A 23,969-nucleotide genomic window follows, 5' to 3' on the forward strand; every position below is an offset into this window, starting at 1 on the left:
CACATCAAAATGACAAATAACGGATGGTAAATAATAAACTCAGCAAAAAAAGAAAAGTCCCCTTTTCAGGACCCTGTCTTTTAAGGATAATTTGTAAAAATCCAAATAACTTCACAGATCTTCATTGTAAAGGGTTTAAACACCGTTTCCCATGCTTGTTCAATGAACCATAAACAATTAATGAACATGCACCAGTGGAACGGTCGTTAAGACACTAACAGATTACAGACGGTAGGCAGTTAAGGTCACAGTTATGAAAACTTAGGACACTAAAGAGGCCTTTCTACTGACTCTGAAATACACTGAAAGATGCCCAGGGTCCCTGCTCATCTGTGTGAACATGCCTTAGGCATGCTGCAAGGAGGGATGAGGACTGCAGATGTGGCCAGGGCCTAAGACGCCTAAGACAGCACTACAAGGAGACATGACGGACAGATGATTGTCCTTGCAATGGCAGACCACGTGTAACACCACCTGCACAGGATCGGTACATCTGAACATCACACCTGCGGGTCAGGTACAGGATTGCAACAACAACTGACCGAGTTACACCAGGAACGCACAACCCCTACATCAGTGCTCAGACTGTCCGCAATAGGCTGAGAGAGGCTGGACTGAGGGCTTGTAGGCCTGTTGTAAGGCAGGTCCTCACCAGACATCACCGGCAACAACGGAACCTATGGGCACAAACCCACTGTCACTGGACCGGACAAGACTGGCAAAAAGTGCTTTTCACTGACGAGTCGGTGTTTTGTCTCACCAGGGGTGATGGTCGGATTCACGTTTATCGTCGAAGGAATGAGCATTACACCGAGGCCTGTACTCTGGAGAGGGATCGATTTGGAGGTGGAGGGTCCGTCATGGTCTGGGGTGGTGTGTCACAGCATCATCGGACTGAGCTTGTTGTCATTGCAGGTAATCTCAACACTGTGCGTTACAGGGAAGACATTCTCCTCCCTCATGTGGTACCCTTCCTGCAGGCTCATTCTGACATGACCCTCCAGCATGACAACGCCACCAGCCATACTGATCGTTCTGTGCGTGATTTCCTGCACGACAGGAATGTCAGTGTTCTGCCATGGCCAGCGAAGAGCCCGGATCTCAAGCCAATTGAGCACGTCTGGGACCTGTTGGATCGGAGGGTGAGGGCTAGGGCAATTCCCCCCAGAAATGTCCAGAAACTTATACGTGTCTTGGTGGAAGAGTGGGGTAACATCTCACAGCAAGAACTGGCAAATCTGGTGCAGTCCATGAGGAGATACACCGCAGTACTTAATGCAGCTGGTGGCCACACCAGATATTGACTGTTACTTGTGATTTTGACCCCCCCTTTGTTCAGGGACACCTTATTCCATTTCTGTTAGTCACATGTCTGTGGAACTTGTTCAGTTTATGTCTCAGTTGTTGAATCTTATGTTCATACAAATATTTATACATGCTGAAAATAAACGCAGTTGACAGTGAGAGGACGTTTCTTTTTTAGCAGTTTATGAGCCCCATGGAAAAACCATCGGCTTAATTGTTTTTAGACAATTATGAAATCTCTGCCCTGCCCAGCCCACTCTTTCACCTGGCGTGTTTCTCCGTGCCCTCTGCCATGGCCAGCGCCCGGCTGAGTGCGGCCTTCACCTCATTGACCAGGGCCACCTGTGCATCGGTGCCTGTGCCAGCAGCTGCCAGGCTGGCCAGGAAGAGGCGTGCCAGGGCAGGGGTGTCCTTGTCCTCAGAGCTCTGGGTGTGGGGCAACAGGTGGTCCAGCACGAAGGCTAATACACTGCAGTCCTGCAGGGGGAGAGAGACAGAGAGAGCAAGAAGGGAATCAGGACGACAAGTCTTATACTCAACATATTACAAACAGAGCGCAGTACAGTCGTGTAGCAGAGGAAGAGATGGACCCCTGGGTGAGGAGAGGACTGGCGCAATGTATTGTACATACCTCTACAGAAATTAAATACATATACATCTATACAGCACACAGAGAGAGGACTAGAGTCAGGTCAAATAGAAACAACGCAGGATATATTCCAAATCTTCTCTAATGAGGTTGGTGTAGTGGCTATGGCAATACAGGGAGGGGAAGAGAAAAACAGGAGTTTGTCAACATCGTGTTTAAACTCCTCAAATCCTTCGAGCCCTTGAGGCAATTTATGCCAAGTTTATTACAGTAGTAAAACTACATAAATTGTGAAAGCTGGACGTTTTGCCCAGTCCAGGTAGAACCCACCCACCTCCTTGATGAGCTCAGACTGTCCGGCCGTGTAGCAGTAGGATGCTATGAGGGTGGCGATGCCCACGTAGGACCTGACCAGCTCAGCCAGGAGACGTAAGATGGTGGAGGTGGGCATCAGGGGCTTGGAGGCCTTAGCCTTGGCCCCCTTACTCTCCTCTGAGCTGGCTCCCTTCTCCCCCTCCACCTCCTTCTTCTCCTCACGCATCTCCTCTGGAGTAGAGGCTGAGGTGGGGAGAGAGGGTGGGAGATGGGAGGGGAAATGGACGGGGGGAAGAGAGAGAAGAGAGTTAGGATCGTGAAGGGGCAGAGAGGTGTCTAGGAATTTTACAACACTGATGGGGCAATCGTGACAAATCTCGATTTTTGCTCATTCATTTGGTTTAAAAACACTATATTGTATATTAGCATCATACAAATTGACCAAACTAAGGAAAGAAGTGTATTGTAAAAGTACCAGTGGAGGCTGGAGGTGAGGAGGAGGGAGGTAGGGTCTCACCTTCTCCCTGGGGTGTTCCAGACTGAGAGGAGTCAGCTACCGCTCCATCTGCAGAAAACACCTGGGGCTGAGAGACAGGAGAGGGGGAGAAAATATAACCTACAATATATCTAGACCGATACAGCAGCTTTCAAAACATACATAATGTTTTAATTCAAGACACTCGCACTCCTGGGTCGGATTCAAGAAGATAAACGTTTTGAGAAAGAGGTTTCACCTGAACTTGTCCAACAAGAACACAGAGTCCTGCAGCGGACCGGACACCCACCCGTGATTGACCCCCCCCCAAAAAACAATCAGCTGGCGGGTGGAATGAAAACATTATTTCTCGCAGTTCAAAACAATTATACTGCGGGTCAGAAACGTTTTAAATCAAAAAGAATATAACAAGGAGCTTGTTGTGTTGAGTGGAGCAGGGAATTGTCCATTAGTAGGCCCATTTGTGTGGTGCTGAAACACTCCTAATTTGTCAGAGTGCAGAGCTTATGTTGTTATCTTCCACCACATGACAATACGTTGCCAAATTCATTTTCCCTGACTCCATAGCGAACGCGAAATGGCTTCCGTTCCTATTTCTGGGCGTGGGAGATGCACTTGATTCAGCAGCCCTAGTGCTGGGAAGGCCAAGTGTTTGCATTTTGAACCATTTCATGTGTCTGAAGGCAGAACTCATACCCGGCAGGCCCAGAGAGCAAATCAAGTGCGCCTACCGCTGGCCTATCAGAACGCTCAGATCACCGTGTCTGCACAGTTTCCAAGAACCATAGACTAAAAACAAGCCTCGAACACACAGCAAAGTTTATATTGAGAGATTTCAAAACTTTTAAAACCATGACTAGACTCAACAAATACAGCAAAGAGCTGTTGTTTTGATGTGTAGCCTAAGTTTGTGTTTACATTGTTATTCAGCACTGTCAACACTTTGTTCAACAGTTCTATAAGACATGAAATGCACGTTCGCTCCTTCCAGTCACACTACAACCACCACTGCAGCTGCAATCAATGAGTACAGCAAAGTGTTTCAATAAACTTGTGTTGTTATTATTAGCAGCTTGTGTCTTTTTTAATATCGAGGAATATTTCACTTGCTCTGGTCATAGGAGTAACAACATGAATTGGTGCATGAGGCTGAAATAATGCTGCGCGACTTAAGTTTCATTATTAACTGGAAGACTGTGTCCCCTTTTCTCAGCGGAGAGAAGGGGATGGTGAGTCTGGGGAGATGCAGCCTCACCACTGCTCCCTCCCTCCCCTCAGGCTGACCATCAGATGCAGGCAATCACTCCAGTAAAAAAATATTTAAATAAATAAATATATAAATATATACACATACACATACACACATACATATATATATATATACATATATATATATATATATATATATATATATATATATATATATATAAAATATATTCTAACTTAGCTGTGCCTCACTATTAACAATGTGATCATAAATATTTTATATAATTTCTAAATGGTCTGAGAAGAACAACGTTCAACTCAAGCATAGCCAATATGCAGTGATACTGTATTGGGCCTATAGCCTACTGTACAAACCTCCTTGCTACAGAACTGTTTTTATTTAGTTAATGTTGCATAGGCATATGTTTTTGAAATCATGTTTAAAAAAATTAATCTGAGCAGTAGATCTCGGCTTGCATTTTTGACTCAAAGTGATCTGGACTCAGAAAGTGATCTGGACTCAATCAGTTGTGATCACTGATTTAGACCATACACAGGCCATATAAAGTTTGACTAAACTGTCCAGTTAGTCAAAGTTTGAGTTTCCTACTAAATAAATGTAGGCCCCCCGAGTGGCGCAGCGGTCTAAGGCACTGCATCTCAGTGCTAAAAGAGTCACGAAAGATCCTGGTTCGATTCCAGGCTGTATCACAACCGGCCGTGATTGGGAGTCCCATAGGGCGGCACACAATTGGCCCAGCGTAAATAAGAATTTGTTCTAAACTGACTTGCCTAGTTAAATAAAAGAAATACAAATATTTTAGCCTATTCCGAGTCACATGCTGACCAGACCGGACACGTCGCGTGCGCCGCAAAATAAATGTAGAAACCCATGTTATTCAATTATTGCACCCACACTGCTCGCGCGCACGCCAAAGAGTGTCTGCGATGTCAAGGGCTAAAATAGAACTCCTTTCTATTTCTGACACAGATCGCACTGAAAGTACTGCCTCTCCCATCTCATTGGTTTATAGAAGCAGGTACCCACGTGCCATCTCATTGGTTATACCCACGTGGGTGATTGAAAGACGAACTGTTTTGCCGGTCGTCGTGGTAATACTATGAAAGTTTAGATGCCGATCACCATATAAGTTCAAAGATGAAAAGGCCTGGAAGGAGGAGAGATGACTAGAAACAATTCGGTTGGCCGTTTTATGTGTGGATTAATTGGCGGAGTAGAGGACCTTGTGCATTTCGGGTAAAATAACAACTCAATGTTTATATCCCAGGACAAATTAGCTAGCAACAGCAAGTGCAAGCTAACTACCTAAATTGCCATACATGTTTAATGCTTTTCGACCTGTCCCCAAATGAATGACATTGGTTCAGAGTTTGTTTTGATATTTTAACCCGCGTGTCGTGATCGCATTTGGTGAAGGGGGACAAAATACATTTATGCACGATAGCGCACACGCACAGCCGGTTTGGGTTCCTTGTCAGGGAACAATTTATTTAAGTTTAAATAAAACTATTTGATTACCTGAACAATATTGACTAATGGTATTGTATTAGGTGGGCTATAAGCTTTCATTAGGTAAGAAGACGGCTAATTAGAAGGCTCTTCAAAGCGATTTGCGTTGTCAATGTGCCGCATTGTATTGTGAAAATAAGACAGGCCTATCATTCTTAATTCATGGCAAGGTTTCCATTCATCCAGAATGTTAAAGACATGCAATAAAATGTATTCACGATGGGAATAGCATAATAGCCTAACTACTACTCTGGAGTCAAAAACAATTACCGTAATTTCCAGACTACTGAGCGCACCTGAATATAAGCCGCACCCACTGAATTTATTTTTTATTTTGAACATAAATAAGCCGCACGTCTATAAGCCGCAGGTGCCTACCGGTACATTGACACAAATGAACTTTACACAGGCTTTAACGAAACACGGCTTGTAACAAAAATAAAGGCTTTAATGAAACCCGGCTTGTAACAAAAAATAAAAAATTAGCAGTAAGCTCTAGTTGTCTTTATGCACTGAGTCAATTCCTCACGCTGCTGTTTCCAACGTCTTATCATCGACTCATTAAGACCAAGCTTCCGTGCAGCAGCTCTATTTCCTTTTCCAACAGGCAGATCAATCGCCTTCATCTTGAAAGCTGCATCATATGCATTTCTCCGTGTCTTTGCCATGATGAGGGTGACAAAATGACTACCGTAATCCTCGATCCTCGTTTGTTAAGTCAAACGACACTGCTGGTCCTGCTCACGTTGCCCTACCCTATGCTTTGACCTCTTTCTCCCCTCTCTCTCCAGATGAAATCTTGCGACTTGTGATGGCCGGACGCCCAACAACCTGCCCGCTTGACCCTATCCCCTCCTCTCTTCTCCAGACCATTTCCGGAGACCTTCTCCCCTACCTCACCTCGCTCATCAACTCATCCTTGACCGCTGGCTACGTCCCTCCCGTCTTCAAGAGAGCGAGAGTTGCACCCCTTCTCAAAAAACCTACACTCGATCCCTCCGATGTCAACAACTACAGACCAGTATCCCTTCTTTCTTTTCTCTCCAAAACTCTTGAGCGTGCCGTCCTTGGCCAGCTCTCTTGCTATCTCTCTCAGAATGACCTTCTTGATCCACATCAGTCAGGTTTCAAGACTGGCCATTCAACTGAGACCGCTCTTCTCTGTGTCACGGACGCTCTCCGCACTGCTAAAGCTAACTCTCTCTCCTCTGCTCTCATCCTTCTAGACCCATCTGCTGCCTTTGATACTGTGAACCATCAGATCCTCCTCTCCACCCGCTCCGAGTTGGGCATCTCCGGCGCGGCTCACTCTTGGATTGCGTCCTACCTGACAGGTCGCTCCTACCAGGTGGCGTGGCGAGAATCCGTCTCCGCACCACGTGCTCTCACCACTGGTGTCCCCCAGGGCTCAGTTCTAGGCCCTCTCCTATTCTCGCTATACACCAAGTACCTTGGCTCTGTCATATCCTCACATGGCCTCTCCTATCATTGCTACGCAGACGACACACAATTAATCTTCTCCTTTCCCCCTTCTGATAACCACGTGGCGAATCGCATCTCTGCATGTCTGGCAGACATATCAGTGTGGATGACGGATCACCACAAGCTGAACCTCGGCAAGACGGAGCTGCTCTTCCTCCCGGGGAAGGACTGCCCGTTCCATGATCTCGCCATCACGGTTGACAACTCCATTGTGTCCTCCTCCCAGAGTGCTAAGAGCCTTGGCGTGACCCTGGACAACACCCTGTCATTCTCAGCTAACATCAAGGCGGTGACCCGATCCTGTAGGTTCATGCTCTACAACAGTCGCAGAGTACGACCCTGCCTCACACAGGAAGCGGCGCAGGTCCTAATCCAGGCACTTGTCATCTCCCGTCTGGATTACTGCAACTCGCTGCTGGCGGGGCTCCCTGCCTGTGCCATTAAACCCTTATAACTCATCCAGAACGCCGCAGCCCGTCTGGTGTTCAACCTTCCCAAGTTCTCGCACGTCACCCCGCTCCTCCGCACACTCCACTGGCTTCCAGTGGAAGCTCGCATTTGCTACAAGACCATGGTGCTTGCCTACGGAGCTGTGAGGGGAACGGCACCTCCGTACCTTCAGGCTCTGATCAGTCCCTACACCCAAACAAGGGCACTGCGTTCATCCACCTCTGGCCTGCTCGCCTCCCTACCTCTGCGGAAGCACAGTTCCCGCTCAGCCCAGTCAAAACTGTTCGCTGCTCTGGCACCCCAATGGTGGAACAAGCTCCCTCACGATGCCAGGCCAGCAGAGTCAATCAGCACCTTCCGGAGACACCTGAAACCCCACCTCTAAGGAATACCTGGGATAGGATAAAGTAATCCTTCTAACCCCACCCCCCCCCCAAAAAGATATAGATGTACTATTGTAAAGTGGTTGTTCCACTGGATATCATAAGGTGAATGCACCAATTTGTAAGTCGCTCTGGATAAGAGCGTCTGCTAAATGACGTAAATGTAAGTTCGAGAGCGCTCGATTTAATCTAAACAGTAAACAAAAAAGTTGTTTGACCTTAACCCGTTCGGCAATTTCATTGGTCTAATAAAAGCTTCATGCCGCCAAAAAACTGATCACAGAATGTGTTTTTTGGGAGAAAAAAACATTTGAAAGTGAAAAACCCATATATTAGCCACGTCATTGTTTAAGCCGCGAGGTTCAAAGCGTGGGAAAAAAGTTGCGGCTTATAGTCCGGAAATTACGGTAGGTCTAAATAAATTACTTGGCAGGTCATGGATCAGCTCTCGGGAACAATTTTATGCAGGCGGGTCGGGGTGCGGAGAAAAATCTGTCCTGATATCAGACGGTGCGGCCAAAAACCTACCCATATCTTTTGTTTTCCCGATGCAAAACGTTTTTTTTTTGCTACCATGTGCCCTACTGAAACAGGACCATGGCCAGAATGACTCTTACAAACAGCCAGCCAGACATGACACTTACGTTGATATGGAAAGCGGACTGCGAGTCGAAGTCACTTCCCTGTCTGGTGAGTCTGTACTGCTGGTAAACGTCGTCGCCTACATCCTGGAGGATCTGACACAGGTCCTGCCCCCCGGGCACCGCCACCGCACGCTCCTCTGGACGCTCCGCTACAGGGGAGATTTCACACAGTAAGTTAGACTTCACACAGGTGTAGCTACAAGGCAACATTGACGTCAGAGCTTCGTTAACAGATATTCTGTTAAGATCATGTGGCTCCATGACTGAAGAGAAGACAGGATGCGAGGACTCGCAGGAAAGACTAATCGGGATAGAGTGTTTGTGTGAGGGTCTTACCCTCTTCAGGGGCATGGTATGCGGCCAGGGCATTTAGCATGTCATAGATGACCTCTTTGATGGTGTCAGGAATGGGGGGCAGCGGAGACATTTTAAGGGGGGTGGTCTTCACCAGCTGCACCGCGTTGGGCCCCTTGATACGCAGATTCTCAAACTCATCATCTGAGGCTGAGCAGAGGAAGGAAGGGAGAAACACTTCGAGCAACCATGTACACGTTTAATCAGTCACATTGTTACGTTACACTGTAAAATAGGGAACTAGCCGAGAGCTATAGGTGCAAGCGGATAGCTGAATGGCCACAGGTCAGTCCGCGATGTATACAGAAGTGGTTTAATAAAGATTTGGTCACCACACCACGCTGCTTTGCATGGTCCTTCCAGCTAGATAGACCCGTGGCCATTCAACTATCCACTCGTATAAAATATGTTTTTTTCCGATGAGAGTATTTTAACGTACCCGTACCAGCTCCGCGAGGTGCGGGCAGGGCGATGCGGACGCAGCTGTTGGCTGTGTCAGCGAAGCAGTCCGGGTTCCGGCAGGCGGCAGGGCCCAGAACACGCAGAATGTAGTTGATCTCTCTGGAGCCCAGGGAGCCTGATACCACACCTGATGTGGTGCTGCCCGCCCCGCTGGTCACTGCTGACCGTACCACCTAGAGAGGGTAGACAGGTGGCATTGTCACTCAGTGCAAAACCCTAATGGCTATATTGCACTACATTCTAACACTGACTGGGAGTGTCTCAACAGTCTAACATGGGTTCCAATCCATTTCCCTTTAGCTCCACTGCTCAGAAAATACAGGAAATAGTAAAAATAGATGTGCAATGTGTTGGCGCTTTCGCCTGTCCATTTCTAGGAGAGGACTGTTGAGATGCATGCTGGGTAGGTCTCAGCGAGGGCTTTAAAATCCAGTACCTTCTCCATGGTGTGTCGTAGCGTGGCGGGGTCCTCGATGATGTGTCTGAACAGCAGGGTGACGAGGGGCGTGAAGCCGTTGAACCCTGACCCCTGCGTCAGCCCCAGGATCATCCTGGTACTCTTCAGCTCAGCAAACATCATGGCGTAATGGTGGGTCCTCGTCAGGCGCAGGCATAGCCTGAAAGAGAAGACACTTTAGTTGTAGAGGGCTTTTTGTCACACTAACAAAATATTCCAGAAGTACATTTTAGTCATGTAGCAGACGCCCTTATCCAGACAGAGCGGCTCAGTCAGTGTATCCAACTGAGGTTAGGCAGGCAAAAACAAACACATAAGAGTCATTGCAAGTAAACCTTCCTACAAGATAGCCACTGTCAGCTAAACTGTCTAGAGCTTTTCATAACACTCAGACACTTTTAATTAAAAAAAAAAGATTCAAGAAGTAAACAAGAACCATATATAAGTAAAACAGGAACCTTAGTGTGGCGTGGAGGGTGTCTGGGTCCACAGGGACACTGATCATGGAGACACAGGCTCTGATGAGCACTGTGGTCATATCCTCCGTCAGGCCCTGCACCACGATGGCTCCTCCTGTCCCGGTGCGTTCCGATGTGGGGTCCAGGGGGGCTGTGGGAGGGGGGGCGGGGGGAGCAGAGGGACCGGAGGAGGACTCTTTTAGTTGGGGGGTAGCGTTGTCCTCTTTTGGAGCACTCATCTCCACAGCTACTGGGGCAGAGTCTGAAAGAATCAGAGAGGGGGATGTTACTATGGTACACAACTACAGAAACGGTATAACTGGTCTAATGGCATACATACAAACACACACTACTGTTCAAAAGTTTGGGGTCACTTGAAAGAACAACAATTTTTTTGTCCATTAAAAAACATCAAATTGATCAGAAACACAGTGTAGACATTGTTATAAATGACTATTGTATTGTAGGAAACAGCAGATTTTTTATGGATATCTACATAGGCGTACAGAGGCCATTATCAGCAACCATCACTCCTGTGTTCCAATGGCATGTTGTGTTAGCTAATCCAAGTTTATAATTTTAAAAGGCTAATTGATCATTAGAAAACCCTTTGACAATTATGTTAGCACAGCTGAAAACTGTTGTTCTGATTAAAGCAATAAAACTGGCCTTCTTTAGACTAGTTGAGTATCTGGAGCATCAGCATTTGTGGGTTCGATTACAGACTCAAAATGGCCAGAAACAAAGAACTTCCTTCTGAAACTCGTCAGTCTATTCTTGTTCTGAGAAATGAAGGCTATTCCATGTGAGAAATTGCCAAGAAACTGAAGATCTTGTACAACGCTGTGTACCACTCCTTTCGCAGAACAGCGCAAACTGTCTCTAACCAGAATAGAAAGAGTGGGAGGCCCCGGTGCACAACTGAGCAAGAGGACAAGTACATTAGAGTGTCTAGTTTGAGAAACAGACTTCTCACAAGTCCTCAACTGGCAGCTTCATTAAATAGTACCCGCGAAACACCAGTCTCAACGCCAACAGTGAAGAGGCGACTCCGGGATGCTGGCCTTCTAGACAGAGTTGTAAAGAAAAAGCCATATCTCAGACTGGCCAATAAACAGAGTGAGTGCAGTTTGTGGCTATAGCAATGGCTAACAAAAGGGAAAGAACACCTGCACACGTCACCTTTAGCTGAAAATGTGCTTTATTCTACCGTATCTGCTTATAACACACTGGGGTTGTTCATATCACTAAAACAGTGTCTCCCATCTAGAAGGCCATTACATGAGTGTCTGTGTCCCTCCTCCCTCTCATAAACCAGTTTGAGGCTATACTAGAACGATAGCTCCTCCCATGTAGTAGTAGATGGTCCAGTCATCACCTGGGTCTATCTGGGTCTCCTCTGCCTTGCCCCTGTCTCCCTCCTCTCTCTCAGAGTCCGTCATGCTGCCCGTCTTAGCCGGTTTAGGAGCGCGAGGCACTCTCTGGACCGTGAGGGTCACCGGACGACGGTTACCCGTCTCCTCATTCACCTGGAATAGAAACATTAGAAGAAATCTGAGAAAGGAGATGGTTTACCAGACCCAAATTAAACCCATTACTGAACTGAAAAGCACTTTCAATGAATACCCTCCTTTGAGCATGCTTTTAAAGACCAGGATTTCACAAAGTCTGATGATTTAAAAAAAAGATACGTTACACTGTCGTCTCAGTTATTTTGTTTGAGTTGGAGTGGCATGTAAAGAAGAGGCTATGAGGAAGAGTTCCTACCTGGACCATGGTGTTGAACTGTACGGTGTATCGCCTGCGTCCCGCGGTGAATCGGACGCTGCTTTCTCCGGCCCTCCAGGCTGAGTCTATAGTGCTGTTGTTAGAGGCAGAGTAGCTGCACCAGCGGCCGGACCGGTCATCAAACCAACGCCAGTTATTACCATTGGGCTGCAGATACTGGAGAGGGGAGGGAAGGAAGAGAGAGGGAAGGAAGAAGAGGGGAAATTATTTTATTGTCCATGGGAAACAAGAAAATGTGTATTTTCATTGACAGAAGGGTCAGGAAAAGACAAGATATGGCAACACGATGGTAATCATATGCATATTCTATAGTGTAGGTTCATCTTTATGTGGCACCCGGAACACATTATTCTTACCTTGTTCATTTGCGCTCTGCGTTTGGATGAAACAGCCATTTTCTCGTAGAAGTCAATGATCAGCAACACTGGAGTGATCCACCTATAGAGAGTCACAGACAACGTTCAGCCGTATTGAACATCGCAATTTGTCTGGGAGGAGCCAGGCTTATACATTTACTTCACCTAAAGTAATTCTCTCTAGTAAGGCATTGTAAAACGAAAGATTGTTTATGCTGTTATTTCTAGCAGGACAGTATTTTTGAAGGGCAATCCTGCAGGTGTGCCAGCTAGCTAATCTCGAGCGGTCCTCTCGTCAGTTTTCTGTGACAGAGCCAGGGGAGGGGGTGGTACTGACTTGGGTGTCTGGATGTCCTTCTGCTCCTTGGCAGCCTGCAGACAGGGCTGCACCACCTCCAGCAGCTTGATGAGCACGTTGAGGATCCCACTGTTCTCCACCACCCTGGCACACGACAGCTTCAACTCCTTAAGGAAAACAGGACAGCATGGATCAGCATACAGGGCCAGTGAGTGAGTGTGAGTGAAAGGAATTGCTGTGCTTCTCTTTCTCTGCCACTACCTCAAACAAATATTCTGAGCAGTAGGATGTTTTTCTGTGTGTCTGTCTGCTTGTCCGTACCTCAAAGAGCAGTGTGAGCAGCAGGATGCGTGTTGCCAGGTTGGAGGCTTGGGGCAGGGTTGCCATCTGTCTGGTCCACTCGGACACCGTTTTGGTGTCGCTGGTGGTCAGGGGTACTGCTGCCTTGATGAGCACGTCTGCTGCCTCCCACACCTACACATCAGAAACATGACATAGAGAGAGGCTGGTATATTGATACTAAGTGCATAATACCAAAGAAGTCTCTAAACACATTTGACTGCACCTATCCAGTGTATGTGAACACATTTATAAAAAAAATGTGCTCTGGCATATCACACCTAACTACACAGACACACACACACACACACACACACACACACACACACACACCCACATGTTACTCACCTGGTTGACGACCTGTCGTAAGATGAGGTCCCTGTACTCGGCGCCGCTCCTCTTGATGGCTGTCATGAGCAAGTCACAGAGGCGGTAGACTGTGTCTGGCAGCTCATCCAGCAGGTGGAAGCAGCCGGGGAGCATGGAGTCAGTGAAGGCGTGGAGCTCCGTAATGTCCAGGGGCTCGGCCTCCAGGAACCTCTCCAGGCAGCGAGCTTCCTCCTCCTCCGTACGCTCCCTGGCTCTCCTGTCGTCCTCCTCACGACGACGCGCCGCCTCCTGAGAGAGAGGGAAAGATGGAGGTGGGGAACGTGAGCGGATGTGGTGGTGGTCCAGAAACAACCCCTAGGCACAGAACAAATCTGAGAGCACTGTGTAGACAGAAGCAATGTGGCTATTATTCCACTGAGCCCATCAACTGAAAAGACGACAGTGCAAACATAGAAATAGAACTCTAGATCTGTGGCTACAACAATATTGCTTACATCTATCCAATACTTCCAGATGTACACATACCTAGGGTGTAGACTCTACAGCTTGTTTCTGGGCAGGGCCCTGGTTACTCATTTATGAGCCTTCATCTATTCACGTTTGAATTCATTCACCAGTGTGTTCCCTCTGTATGCCTGTGTGCGGGGGTATGTCTAAGTGTGCGTGTGTGGCGGCAAACCTCGGGCGAATCAGAGCGCTGCTCCATGCTGACCTCTTGCCCCAGAGACATGGCGATGGCTCTCATCATCTGGTCTTCTTCTGACATGGTCATGTCCTACAGACAGCGGGACATACAAGTACACTTAATATACACTATGGGAGGGGGGACTGTAATCTGTAATATGAGCGTCGCTCCCTCTGTGTGTGTGTGTGTGTGTGTGTGTGTGTGTGTGCGGTCGTACCCTGACGGCTCCGCTGAGTAGAGGAGGAGGGTGTGTGAGCAGGTACTCTGTGGCCTGCTCCATGGTGCTGGTGTTCACCAGGGCCTCCATGGCATGCTCTCTGGAGAAACCCATGTCCATCAGCTTGATAGAGGAGAGAACAAGCGTTACATAAGGTTAGAGGAGAGAGAGAAAGAGGGGCGAGGGCGAGAGAGGGAGCGAGGGCGAGAGAGGGAGCGAGGGTGAGAGAGGGAGCGAGAGGAGTCACAGGACAGGGTTAGAGCAGAGTTCCTTCTAGGACGTCTTTCCTAGCCACTGTGCTTCTGCCTCTGCATTGCTTGTTCTTGGGGTTTTAGGTAGGGTTTCTGTAGAGCACTTTGTGGCAACTGCTGATGTAAAAATTTTATAAAATACATTTGATTGATAGATGAAGGGAGGAAGAGAGGACAGAGGCACAGAGAGATCAGAGTGACCGGGGAGAATGAAAGAGAGCATATAACAGAGAGCACATAAAATAGATTGGGACAGAGAGAAAGAGAAAAGGAGCGGACAGTGGCAGTGTGATCAGAAATTCTCCCTTATTTTCTTTCATTGTTCCAGAGTGACATCCTTCCAGAATGACCTCCTATCCATCCTCCCTAACTGCTACATAACATGATATCCTACCCTCTACTGAGTTCTTATGCCTCAATGTTTTGAAATTCCATCCATTTGATTTAAAGCAGGGCTCTTCTCACATTTATCCTCCAAAATATGCCTCTGTCCTCACATCTCTCCCTCCCAAGTGGGGCAGCGGTCTAAGACACTGCATCTCAGTGCATAAGGCATCACTAGTCCCTGGTTTGATTCCAGGCTGTATTAAATCCGGCCATGATTGGGAATCCCATAGGGCGGAGCACACTTGGCCCAGCGTCGTCCGGGTTCAGCTGTCATTGTAAATAAGAATTTGTTCTTAAGAGACTTGCCTAGTTAAGTAAAATAAATGTAAAATCCCTCCTTAACCGTGACCCCAATTACAAGCACAAGAGAGCAGTATACATTCTATAAAATGTGCCCTCTCGCAAGTCCGCATCGAAAATAATGTGTAAGTTCAGCACAGTGTAGGAGAAAGCATGCACAGCTCAGGTCAAGTATAAATGGACTTTCAGATTCACACTGGCTGTGGAACCAGCTAGCTGTATACCTGCTGTAGCTGCTGCTGGTTGACGTTTGGCTGCCTCTCCCTGCCTCCTCCCTGACCCTGTCATAATAAGACAAAGTGGAGCAGGCCACGCCAGGGTGAGGGTTCAAGGGGACAATAGGTTGACATCAAAATAGTCCAATTTCATCTTATTACAGCATGACCACCTTATTAGTTAACCAGACAGTGAATGTGCAACTGAGGCTATCAAATTGAGGCTTTCAAATAGTATCTTGCAATGCAAGCAATTAAATCTACCAAAGCTGTCGAATGTCTAATGACAATCTGTCTGATAAAAGCAATCCGCCAAAAATACATTACAATGAAGAAACAGTCCCAAAGTAAATGGAATCCAAAAACGCAAACTGATCAACAGCCACACTCCCCTTGACACCCCCACAACTCCCCTTGGCACCCCCACTTCCCTCCTGTCCCCTTACCTGCTGTAGTGGAACCTGGTTAACCTGTGGTTCTCTCCTGGGAGTAGAGTTACTAGATTCCTCTGCTGCTTCACCTGGTGCAGGTGGTGCTGTACTGCCTCCGGTAGCCGGTCCTGACCCGGAACCTGCTGGCACCTCTGCTGCAGTCACTGCTGCTCCAGGGGCCCCTACAGCTCCACCTCCACCTATTTTAAATGATAGTGTCCTTGGATGTTAATCCTTAATGTGCAATAAACATTGTAAATTGTGTCAAATAATTCAGCTTTTGCTGCTATTAATGTCATAAAAACACCCCAAAATTTTTAGTGATAAGTAGGCATTGGTCTGAAACCAAAAAAAGAAACGAAATTCCAATGAGCACCACAACTTATTCACCCATACAAGGTTTTCCAGCACACAGTAGCTCTACAGTAGCAATTATATCTGCGGGGCAGGTGGGTTTAGGGTCATGAAACAATGTGTGGATGAAGGGTGAGTGGGTGGCAGGCAGGTTGAATAAATAAAATTGAATGTATCATTCTTACGCAATTTATATCTCTAGGATACATTGAGGTTTGTTTTTCATTATTTTTAAGGCGTCAGCATGCTTCCCAGCTGAAACAGTTCTTGAGAGTTTGTGCATATATTATGACGACATTCTGACGTTTGTGTTGGACTACGGTAAGGTTTTTTTGGGCTGTTCGGGCACACTATTTTCTTGAGGCCAGCCGAAGTTTGGAGCTGAAGTTGAAGACCCTTTGTCCGTGATTGGTCAACTGTAGGGATTCTTCAATAAAGTCTTTGTAGTCAATCAACGAGAACTAATTTTCATTAAATTGTTTTCAATGAGAAATACTGCACCAAGTATCTTAGATAAAAAGTGAGTGACTAAGATCACCGCGGGGAAAAAAACTAAATTAATGACAGCTTTCTTGAGTCATCTTAGATCAATTCTGACTATTTTGAGTAAGTGTATATTGGATTACGGTATCTCAAAATGGACAAAGGTTTACTTATTTTTCAAGCGGGTGATCTTTTAAGGGAGTATGCTAGCTCACTCGTTTGGTTTGCCTAGCCGCCAGCCGAACTGAAGCATGCTGACGCCTTTAGGCATTAGTGCGTAAGCCTAAACTTTAGGGCGTGAATTTAGGACTGTAGTCAAGATACATTATAAAACATTTAATCATGAGCCATTTCAAAATGATTTGGCTGCGCTACCCAGGGAGCTGATTTATCTAGAGGATGATTTAAATTACGCTAGAGAATGTTTTACTGATTTGCTCACTGAGGTAATGGACCATCATGCCCCAGTAAGAAAGAGTACAGTTGGGGCTCATCCATCTCCATGGATTGATGAACTGGGTGAGGCATTTTCTCAAAGAAATATGGCAAAAGTCTTAGCAGACAAATCTAAACTAGAAATTGATTAAAATAATTATAGAACACCATGTAATTAGGCAGGCAAATTAAATCGTAAGAAAAAAACATTTACAAAAATGCTTTTATTAATTGTAAAAATGATTCTAAAAAAGGTATGGAATACAGTTAAGGGCTTACTTGGTACATCTATTTCATCATGCCCATCAAGTGTGGAGGTTGACGGGAGAACATTAACAAAACCAGCTGATATTGCCAATCATTTCGCAGATCTTTTTTTTACTAAGAAAATGTATTTACTGAGCGATAATGTAAACACCCATTCTTCCAAACAAGCTATTGTCCAATGGATTGATGATCATAATATGAGCAAAAAAAACCTGCTCTTTTATTCTACAAACGGTGTCAGTGGAGGAGGTGTTAGACCTATTGAAGTCATTACCTGATGGTAAATCTACAGGTTATGATCGTATGGCAAATTTTTCGCTTCACTACGCTGCTCCCCAGAAACACATATTTAATTGGTCACTGGAAAAAGGGACATTTGCAAATGTATGTAAGCATGCTAAAGTGTGCCCAATAACGAAAGACCGCAAAGAACCCATGCATTACTCCTGCCAATAGTCAACCAATTAATCTACTTCCTTCACTCAGGAGGATTATTGCTTGGCTAGAGCTTCCCCGGTCAAGTGTAAGTGCTGTTATTGTGAAGAGGAAACACCTAGGCGCAACAATGGCTCAGCCACGAAATGGCAGGCCACACAAGCTCACAGAACTGCACCGCCGAGTGCTAAAGCGCATACAAATAGTCAGCCCAATAACCTTTAGAGCTTTATAAAATGGGTTTCCATGGCTGAGCAGCCAAAGTGCATAATAACAATTCACCATGCGCAATGCCGAGCGTCGGCTGGAGTGGTGTAATGCTCGTCGTCATTGGACTCTGGAGCTGTGGAAACGCGTTGTCTGGAGTGATGAATCACGCTTCACCATCTGGCAGTCCAACAGACTAATCTGGTGTGGCAGATGCCAGGAAAACACTACCTGCCCCAATGCATAGTGCCAACTGTAAAGTTTGGTGGACGAGGAATAATGGTCTGGGGATTTTTTTCATGGTTCGGGCTAGGGCCCTTAGTTCCAGTGAAGGGAAATCTTAAAGCAACAGCATACAATTCAATTCTAGACGATGCTGTGCTTGCAACTTTGTGGCAACAGTTTGAGGGAAGGCCCTTTCCGGTTTCAGCATGACAATGCCTCCGTGCACAAGGCGATGTCCATAGAGAAATGGGTTTGTTGAAATCGGTAGGGAAGAACTTGATTGGCCTGCACAGAGCCCTGACCTCAACCCCATCGAACACCTTTGGGATTAATTGGAACGTCCACTGCGGCCCAACACCTCACTAATGCTCTTGCGGTTGAATGGAAGCAAGTCCCCGCAGCAATGTTTCAACATCTAGAGGAAAGCCTTCCCAGAAGAGTGGAGGCTGTTATAGCAGCAAAGGGGGTACCAACTCCATATTAATGACCATGATTTTGGAATGAGATGTTCGACAAGCATGTGTCCACATACACTACACAACCAAAAGTATCTTGGTCATGTAGTCTAAATAAAAACTAGTAAATCAAATCTGAAAACTAACAAACTAAACAAAAAATAAAAAAAACATGAATAGAAATAACGACATCTAGAACTTAAGCTAGGTGGGGGCATGTTTTTTTATTATTGAAACCCAGATGCTAATGACCCTGTCAAATATCCGGTATGTGGTTCTCGCTAACGGCTGACCGAATCACGACGAGGAGTGTGTTGAGTACCTCCAGTCAAGTTGATTTGCAATATTTAATCGACAGAAGATTTGAATTGAACATTTGAGCGTCAACAAATCCCTAATAATGTTGCCTTACTGAAAATGAGAAAATTAAAAACGCACACTCACTTCCAGCTCCAGAGCTGGGGCCTACAGGCACCGTGGTGGCCCCTGGGCCCCCCTCCTCCTCTGGCCGGGCCGTGCCCTCCCTCTCCTTGGCCAGCCGCTCCTGGATGACTGGTTCACCACGAAGGATGTGACAGAGTATAGCCAACATGGACTCAGCCATGCGGCCCCCGTACACTTTGAGGGGTTTCCTGTTCCACAGGCTTCGGATGCAGTTGAATGCCGCCTGAACACAGTGAGAGAGTGGGTTAGTATTACATAGATTACCTCAAAACACACTTTTTTGGTTACTACATGATTCCATATATGTTATTTCATAGTTTGTCTTCACTATTATTCTACAATGTAGAAAATTATTTAAAAAATAAAGACAAACCGTTGAATGAGTAGGTGTGTGCATATATATATATATATATAACATACATACATGTATGTAGTGTTATACATACATGTATGTATGTATGTGTTATATGTATGTATTTGTATATATATATATATATATATATACACACACATACATATTATATATATATATATATATATACACATACACATGCATTTGTATGTATATATATACATACATATATATATATATACATACATACATTTGTGTACATATATATATATACATATATATATATATATATATATACATATATATATATACACATATATATATATATATATATATACATATACATATACATATACATATACATATATATATATATATATATATATATATATATATACATGCATACATACATATACACATACATACATATACACATACATGCATATACACATACATGCATATACATATACATACATACATACATACATACATATACATACATATATATATATATAACCTTGTTTTTGAAAGAAAAGCTAATTTTTTTGTGCATTAAAATATCAAATTTATCAGAAATACAGTGATTTTTAATTGAATATCTACATAGATGTACAGAGACCCATTATCAGCAACCATCACTCCTGTGTTCCAATGGCACACTGTATTAGTTAATTCAAGTTTAAAAACGGTTGTGCTGGTTAAAGAAGCAATACAACTGGCCTTCTTTAGACTAGTCAAGTATCTGGAGGATCAGCATTTGTGGGTTTGATTACAGGCTCAAAATGGCCAGAAACAAAGAACTTTCTTCTGAAACAAGTCAAACTCGACTATTCTTGTTCTGAGAAATGAAGGCTATTCCATGCGAGAAATTGCCAAGAAACTCAAGACCTCGTACAACGCTGTGTACTACTCCCTTCACAGAACAGCGCAAACTGGCTCTAACCAGAATGGAAAGAGTGGGAGGCCCCGGTGCACAACTGAGAAGAGGACAAGTACATTAGAGTGTCTAGTTTGAGAAACAGACGCCTCACAAGTCCTCAACTGGCAGCGTCATTAAATAGTACCCGCAAAACACCAGTCTCAGCGTCAACAGTGAAGAGGCGAGTCCGGGATGCTGGCCTTTATGTGTATGTAATTATTTGATTTAACCTTTATTTAACTACGCAAGTCACTTAACACATTTTTATTTACAATGACGGCCCATACAAAATGACCTTGAGCGTAAACATCGCAGATGCCAATCAAACAACCAAGAAACCACATAACACACACACACTACCTTCTGAGTGACGATGAGGAATCGCAGGGCGCTGAATTGGGGGGTGGTGGGGGTAACCCCAGGGACCTTGACGGGCAGGCTGTGGGGTGAGTCCAGCACGGTACTGGGATTCACCATCTTCTCCACCAGCATCAGCCAGGCATCCAGGAACTCCCCTGTCCCGTCTGGAAGCTCAGTGTGCTCCAAGCCCTCAGAGACAGGCACCTTACCACCCATAGTAAGAGCCCAGTTAAATGTCCTGAGGAGAGAGAGGGGAAGGAGAAATGTGTCAGTGCTGCTGGGCAGAGAAACATCATTATTGCCCATAGCTGTCCTGGTCAACTCACATGATCAGGTAAAACAAGGCCATACTCAATGATTGTATTGATAATGCTGACAAAAGTAGTGCCAAATGTCAATACGTATGTACAGTCAGGTAGTCAGCAACAGTAGTAGGGTTAGTTGTAGCTACAGGGCGTCGACAAATTCCATGTGAAGAAGTTCCAACAACGCAAGTCTGTCAGATATTAACAGAGCTAAGCAAGGGTGCTCCACTCACTCGAAGAGCGCGTCATGTCCTCCGGAGCAGAAGAACTTCTGCAGCATGAGGTGGTAGGGATACTTCCTCTCATCGAACAGCATGGGGGACGTGAAGCCCACCGAGCAGATGAAGAATGTCAGCCTGGAGAGACAAGTGATAGTGTTAAAATTGACACCGGGAGCATTAAATCAGCCAATCGATAGATGCAGATGGAATCGTCCTGACAAGTGTAAAGCCTTGTAACCAAACCAACCTCTTGCCCCTCCTACATGTTACATTTTTGTTACCTTTATTTAACTAGGCAAGTCAGTAAAGAACAAATTCTTATTTACAATGACGGCCTACCCCAGCCAAACCCTAACGACACTGGGACAATTGTGCACCGAGCTATGGGACTCCCAAGGACGGCCGGTTGTGATACAGCCTGGAATCGAACCAGGGTCTGTAGTGACGGCTCTAGCACTGAGATGCAGTGCCTTAGACCGCTGCGCCACTCGGGAGCCCCGAGTGATGATCTATGTACACAAGCGAACAACCCTCTGGGCTTATCAGAAGCAAGACAAAATTATTACCAAATCTTATCCACCCTCTGAGAACTATAGAAGAGGTTAGCTTGTATGGGCTGATGGGATGATTTTCTTGGAGATTGGGTGTGACAGGGTAGATCCTGACTGAGTAGCGTACCTGAAGCGAGGGGTGGGGGTGTAGGGTGGGGGCTGCCAGCTGAGGCCCTTGGTAAGCAGCTTGGTGAGGGAGGAGGCGGTGGCCCTGGCGGCGGGGGTGGGCGCAGTGCCAGTGCTGGTGGCGTGGTGAGAGCGGCGCTGGCGGACTGGAGAGCCCACACACAGCTTCACCAGCAAACCAAAGAGTTCAGCCAGAGCCCGGCCCAGGCGAGACGATGCTGGAGGTGAGAGGGGAGAGTTACACACCTGTAGGAAAAATACAGCTAGCGCTCGCAAATATAGAATCAGGAGTCAAAGCGGACGGGTCCCGACCTTCATCAGACAGTTAGACACACTTCTCACTAACGCAGAGATTCTGACCGTACATCTCTCTATTTGGTGGGGATACCATTCTACACTTCAACTATGCCTACTACCCGACTACAAATAAACAAAAATAACTGGAAAATAAAGAGAAAGAACTAGGATTTCCTCACCGGAGAGCAGTGGTTTGATCTGCTTGATGCGTGTGGCCATGGCGGGGGTCAGTTTAGACTTGGTCTTGGGGTCAGCGGTGCCGGCGGTCGGCTCGTCAGTCTCCATGGGGGCTAGCGTGTCCCCGTCCAACCCCATCCCTTCCAGGAGACCCGTGGCAGAGGGGTCCAAAGCAACAGTGTCAGACTCAGCTAGGGAGAGAGAGAGAGAGGGGAGAGGCCTAGTGGTTAGAGCTTGTGGTGGCTGGGCTGGAAGAGAAAGTTTGGCTAAAAGATGCTTCAATTCTTTCTTTGCACGTTGCTCAAACGATGCCCGACCAACATTCCGGAGTTGGCAGTTTTTTTCAGAATGTAAAAAAAAAAATAAAAAGAACTGCCTAAAGCACACTGCCAAACATTGCCCAACAAAATGTCCTTTTGCATTTTTCATGAATGAACATTCATAAATATTTGATAATAACATTTTCTTTTGGTTGTTTTTCCAGTAGGAGGTCGTCTTCATTACCAGCTCTCCTGGATCCTGAGGCGGTGGCTGTGGTTGTGGTGCTGCCAGATGGCTTGTCCTCTTTGGGAACAAGCTTCTGCATGTCAGCCTGGCCAAACTCACAGCCTGGGGGGAGACTGGAGGAGGAGAGGAGAGAAAGAGGTTACTGTGTGCTGCTGGCTGACTGCTGAGGAAGAGAAAGCCAGAGAGAGAGAAAATGGGAGAAACAGAGAGAAACCCAAGGCCAAAACAGATGGATAAAGCAAGAGGGATAAAAGAGCCAGGAGGAGAGAAAGCGTCAGCTTAGTGTACCTGTTGGGTGTGCAGAGGGACAGCAGCACAGTGCTCTCCCAGACCAGAGAGCAGTAGAGCTGGCTCAGCTTATTGAGAACACTCAGACCTAGCTGGGAGCCCCATTGGTTCACACTGATGGCCCTGATCTCACTCTGTACAACAAACAGGGGAAGAGATGGGACTGTTAATGCACCCACCACTATTAAAGCAACTCCATCCCAAAAATGACCTAAAAACCACAGACATGGTTATTTTGAAATCCACAGACAATAAAGATGCAATATGTGGACAGTTGGTTGGTTATATATGGCTGACATCTTCAAACCAATAGAATGAATATACACACACACACACACACACACACACATACAGGTGAAGTCAGAAGTTTACATACACCTTAGCCAAATGCATTTAAACAATTCCTTACATTTAATCCTAGTAAAGATTCCCAGTCTTAGGTCAGTTAGGATCACCACTTTATTTCCAGAATGTGAAATGTCAGAAAAATAGTAGAGAGAATTATTTATTTCAGCTTTAATTTCTTTCATCACATTCCCATTGGGTCAGAAGTTTACACTCAATTAGTATTTGGTAGCATAACCTTGTGAGGATGCTGGAGGAAACGGGTACAAAAGTATCTATATCCACAGTAAAACGAGTCCTATATCGACGTAACCTGAAAGGTCGCTCAGCAAGGAAGAATCCACTGCTCCAAAACTGCACATGGGGACAAAGATTGTACTTTTTGGAGAAATGTCCTCTGGTCTGATGAAACAAAAATAGCCATAATGACCATCGTTATGTTTGGAGGAAAAAGGGGGAAGCTTGCAAGCCGAAGAACACCATCCCA

General features: G+C 45.9%; 1 protein-coding gene across 1 annotated transcript in view; it reads right to left on the minus strand.

Annotated features, from left to right (window-relative positions):
- The window catches only part of huwe1 (HECT, UBA and WWE domain containing E3 ubiquitin protein ligase 1), a 92,017-nt gene that overhangs the window by 25,857 nt on the left and 42,191 nt on the right, over positions 1–23,969 (minus strand). The window contains exons 26-50 of the mRNA XM_045693301.1: positions 23,138–23,271; positions 22,847–22,962; positions 22,345–22,533; positions 21,870–22,086; positions 21,204–21,326; positions 20,666–20,903; positions 19,029–19,257; positions 15,745–15,929; positions 15,308–15,364; positions 14,146–14,268; positions 13,923–14,018; positions 13,262–13,531; positions 12,896–13,048; positions 12,614–12,741; positions 12,277–12,358; positions 11,900–12,076; positions 11,511–11,661; positions 10,133–10,394; positions 9,654–9,834; positions 9,195–9,390; positions 8,738–8,905; positions 8,402–8,550; positions 2,727–2,793; positions 2,229–2,452; positions 1,571–1,782 (exon numbers count right to left, since the gene is read on the minus strand). Of these exons, the coding sequence (XP_045549257.1) occupies positions 1,571–1,782; positions 2,229–2,452; positions 2,727–2,793; positions 8,402–8,550; positions 8,738–8,905; positions 9,195–9,390; positions 9,654–9,834; positions 10,133–10,394; positions 11,511–11,661; positions 11,900–12,076; positions 12,277–12,358; positions 12,614–12,741; positions 12,896–13,048; positions 13,262–13,531; positions 13,923–14,018; positions 14,146–14,268; positions 15,308–15,364; positions 15,745–15,929; positions 19,029–19,257; positions 20,666–20,903; positions 21,204–21,326; positions 21,870–22,086; positions 22,345–22,533; positions 22,847–22,962; positions 23,138–23,271 (4,127 nt within the window). The remainder of the gene's footprint in view (positions 1–1,570; positions 1,783–2,228; positions 2,453–2,726; positions 2,794–8,401; positions 8,551–8,737; positions 8,906–9,194; positions 9,391–9,653; positions 9,835–10,132; positions 10,395–11,510; positions 11,662–11,899; positions 12,077–12,276; positions 12,359–12,613; positions 12,742–12,895; positions 13,049–13,261; positions 13,532–13,922; positions 14,019–14,145; positions 14,269–15,307; positions 15,365–15,744; positions 15,930–19,028; positions 19,258–20,665; positions 20,904–21,203; positions 21,327–21,869; positions 22,087–22,344; positions 22,534–22,846; positions 22,963–23,137; positions 23,272–23,969) is intronic.

The sequence above is a fragment of the Salmo salar genome, chromosome ssa13, assembly GCF_905237065.1.
Source record: "Salmo salar chromosome ssa13, Ssal_v3.1, whole genome shotgun sequence".
NCBI classification, from domain to species: domain Eukaryota; kingdom Metazoa; phylum Chordata; class Actinopteri; order Salmoniformes; family Salmonidae; genus Salmo; species Salmo salar.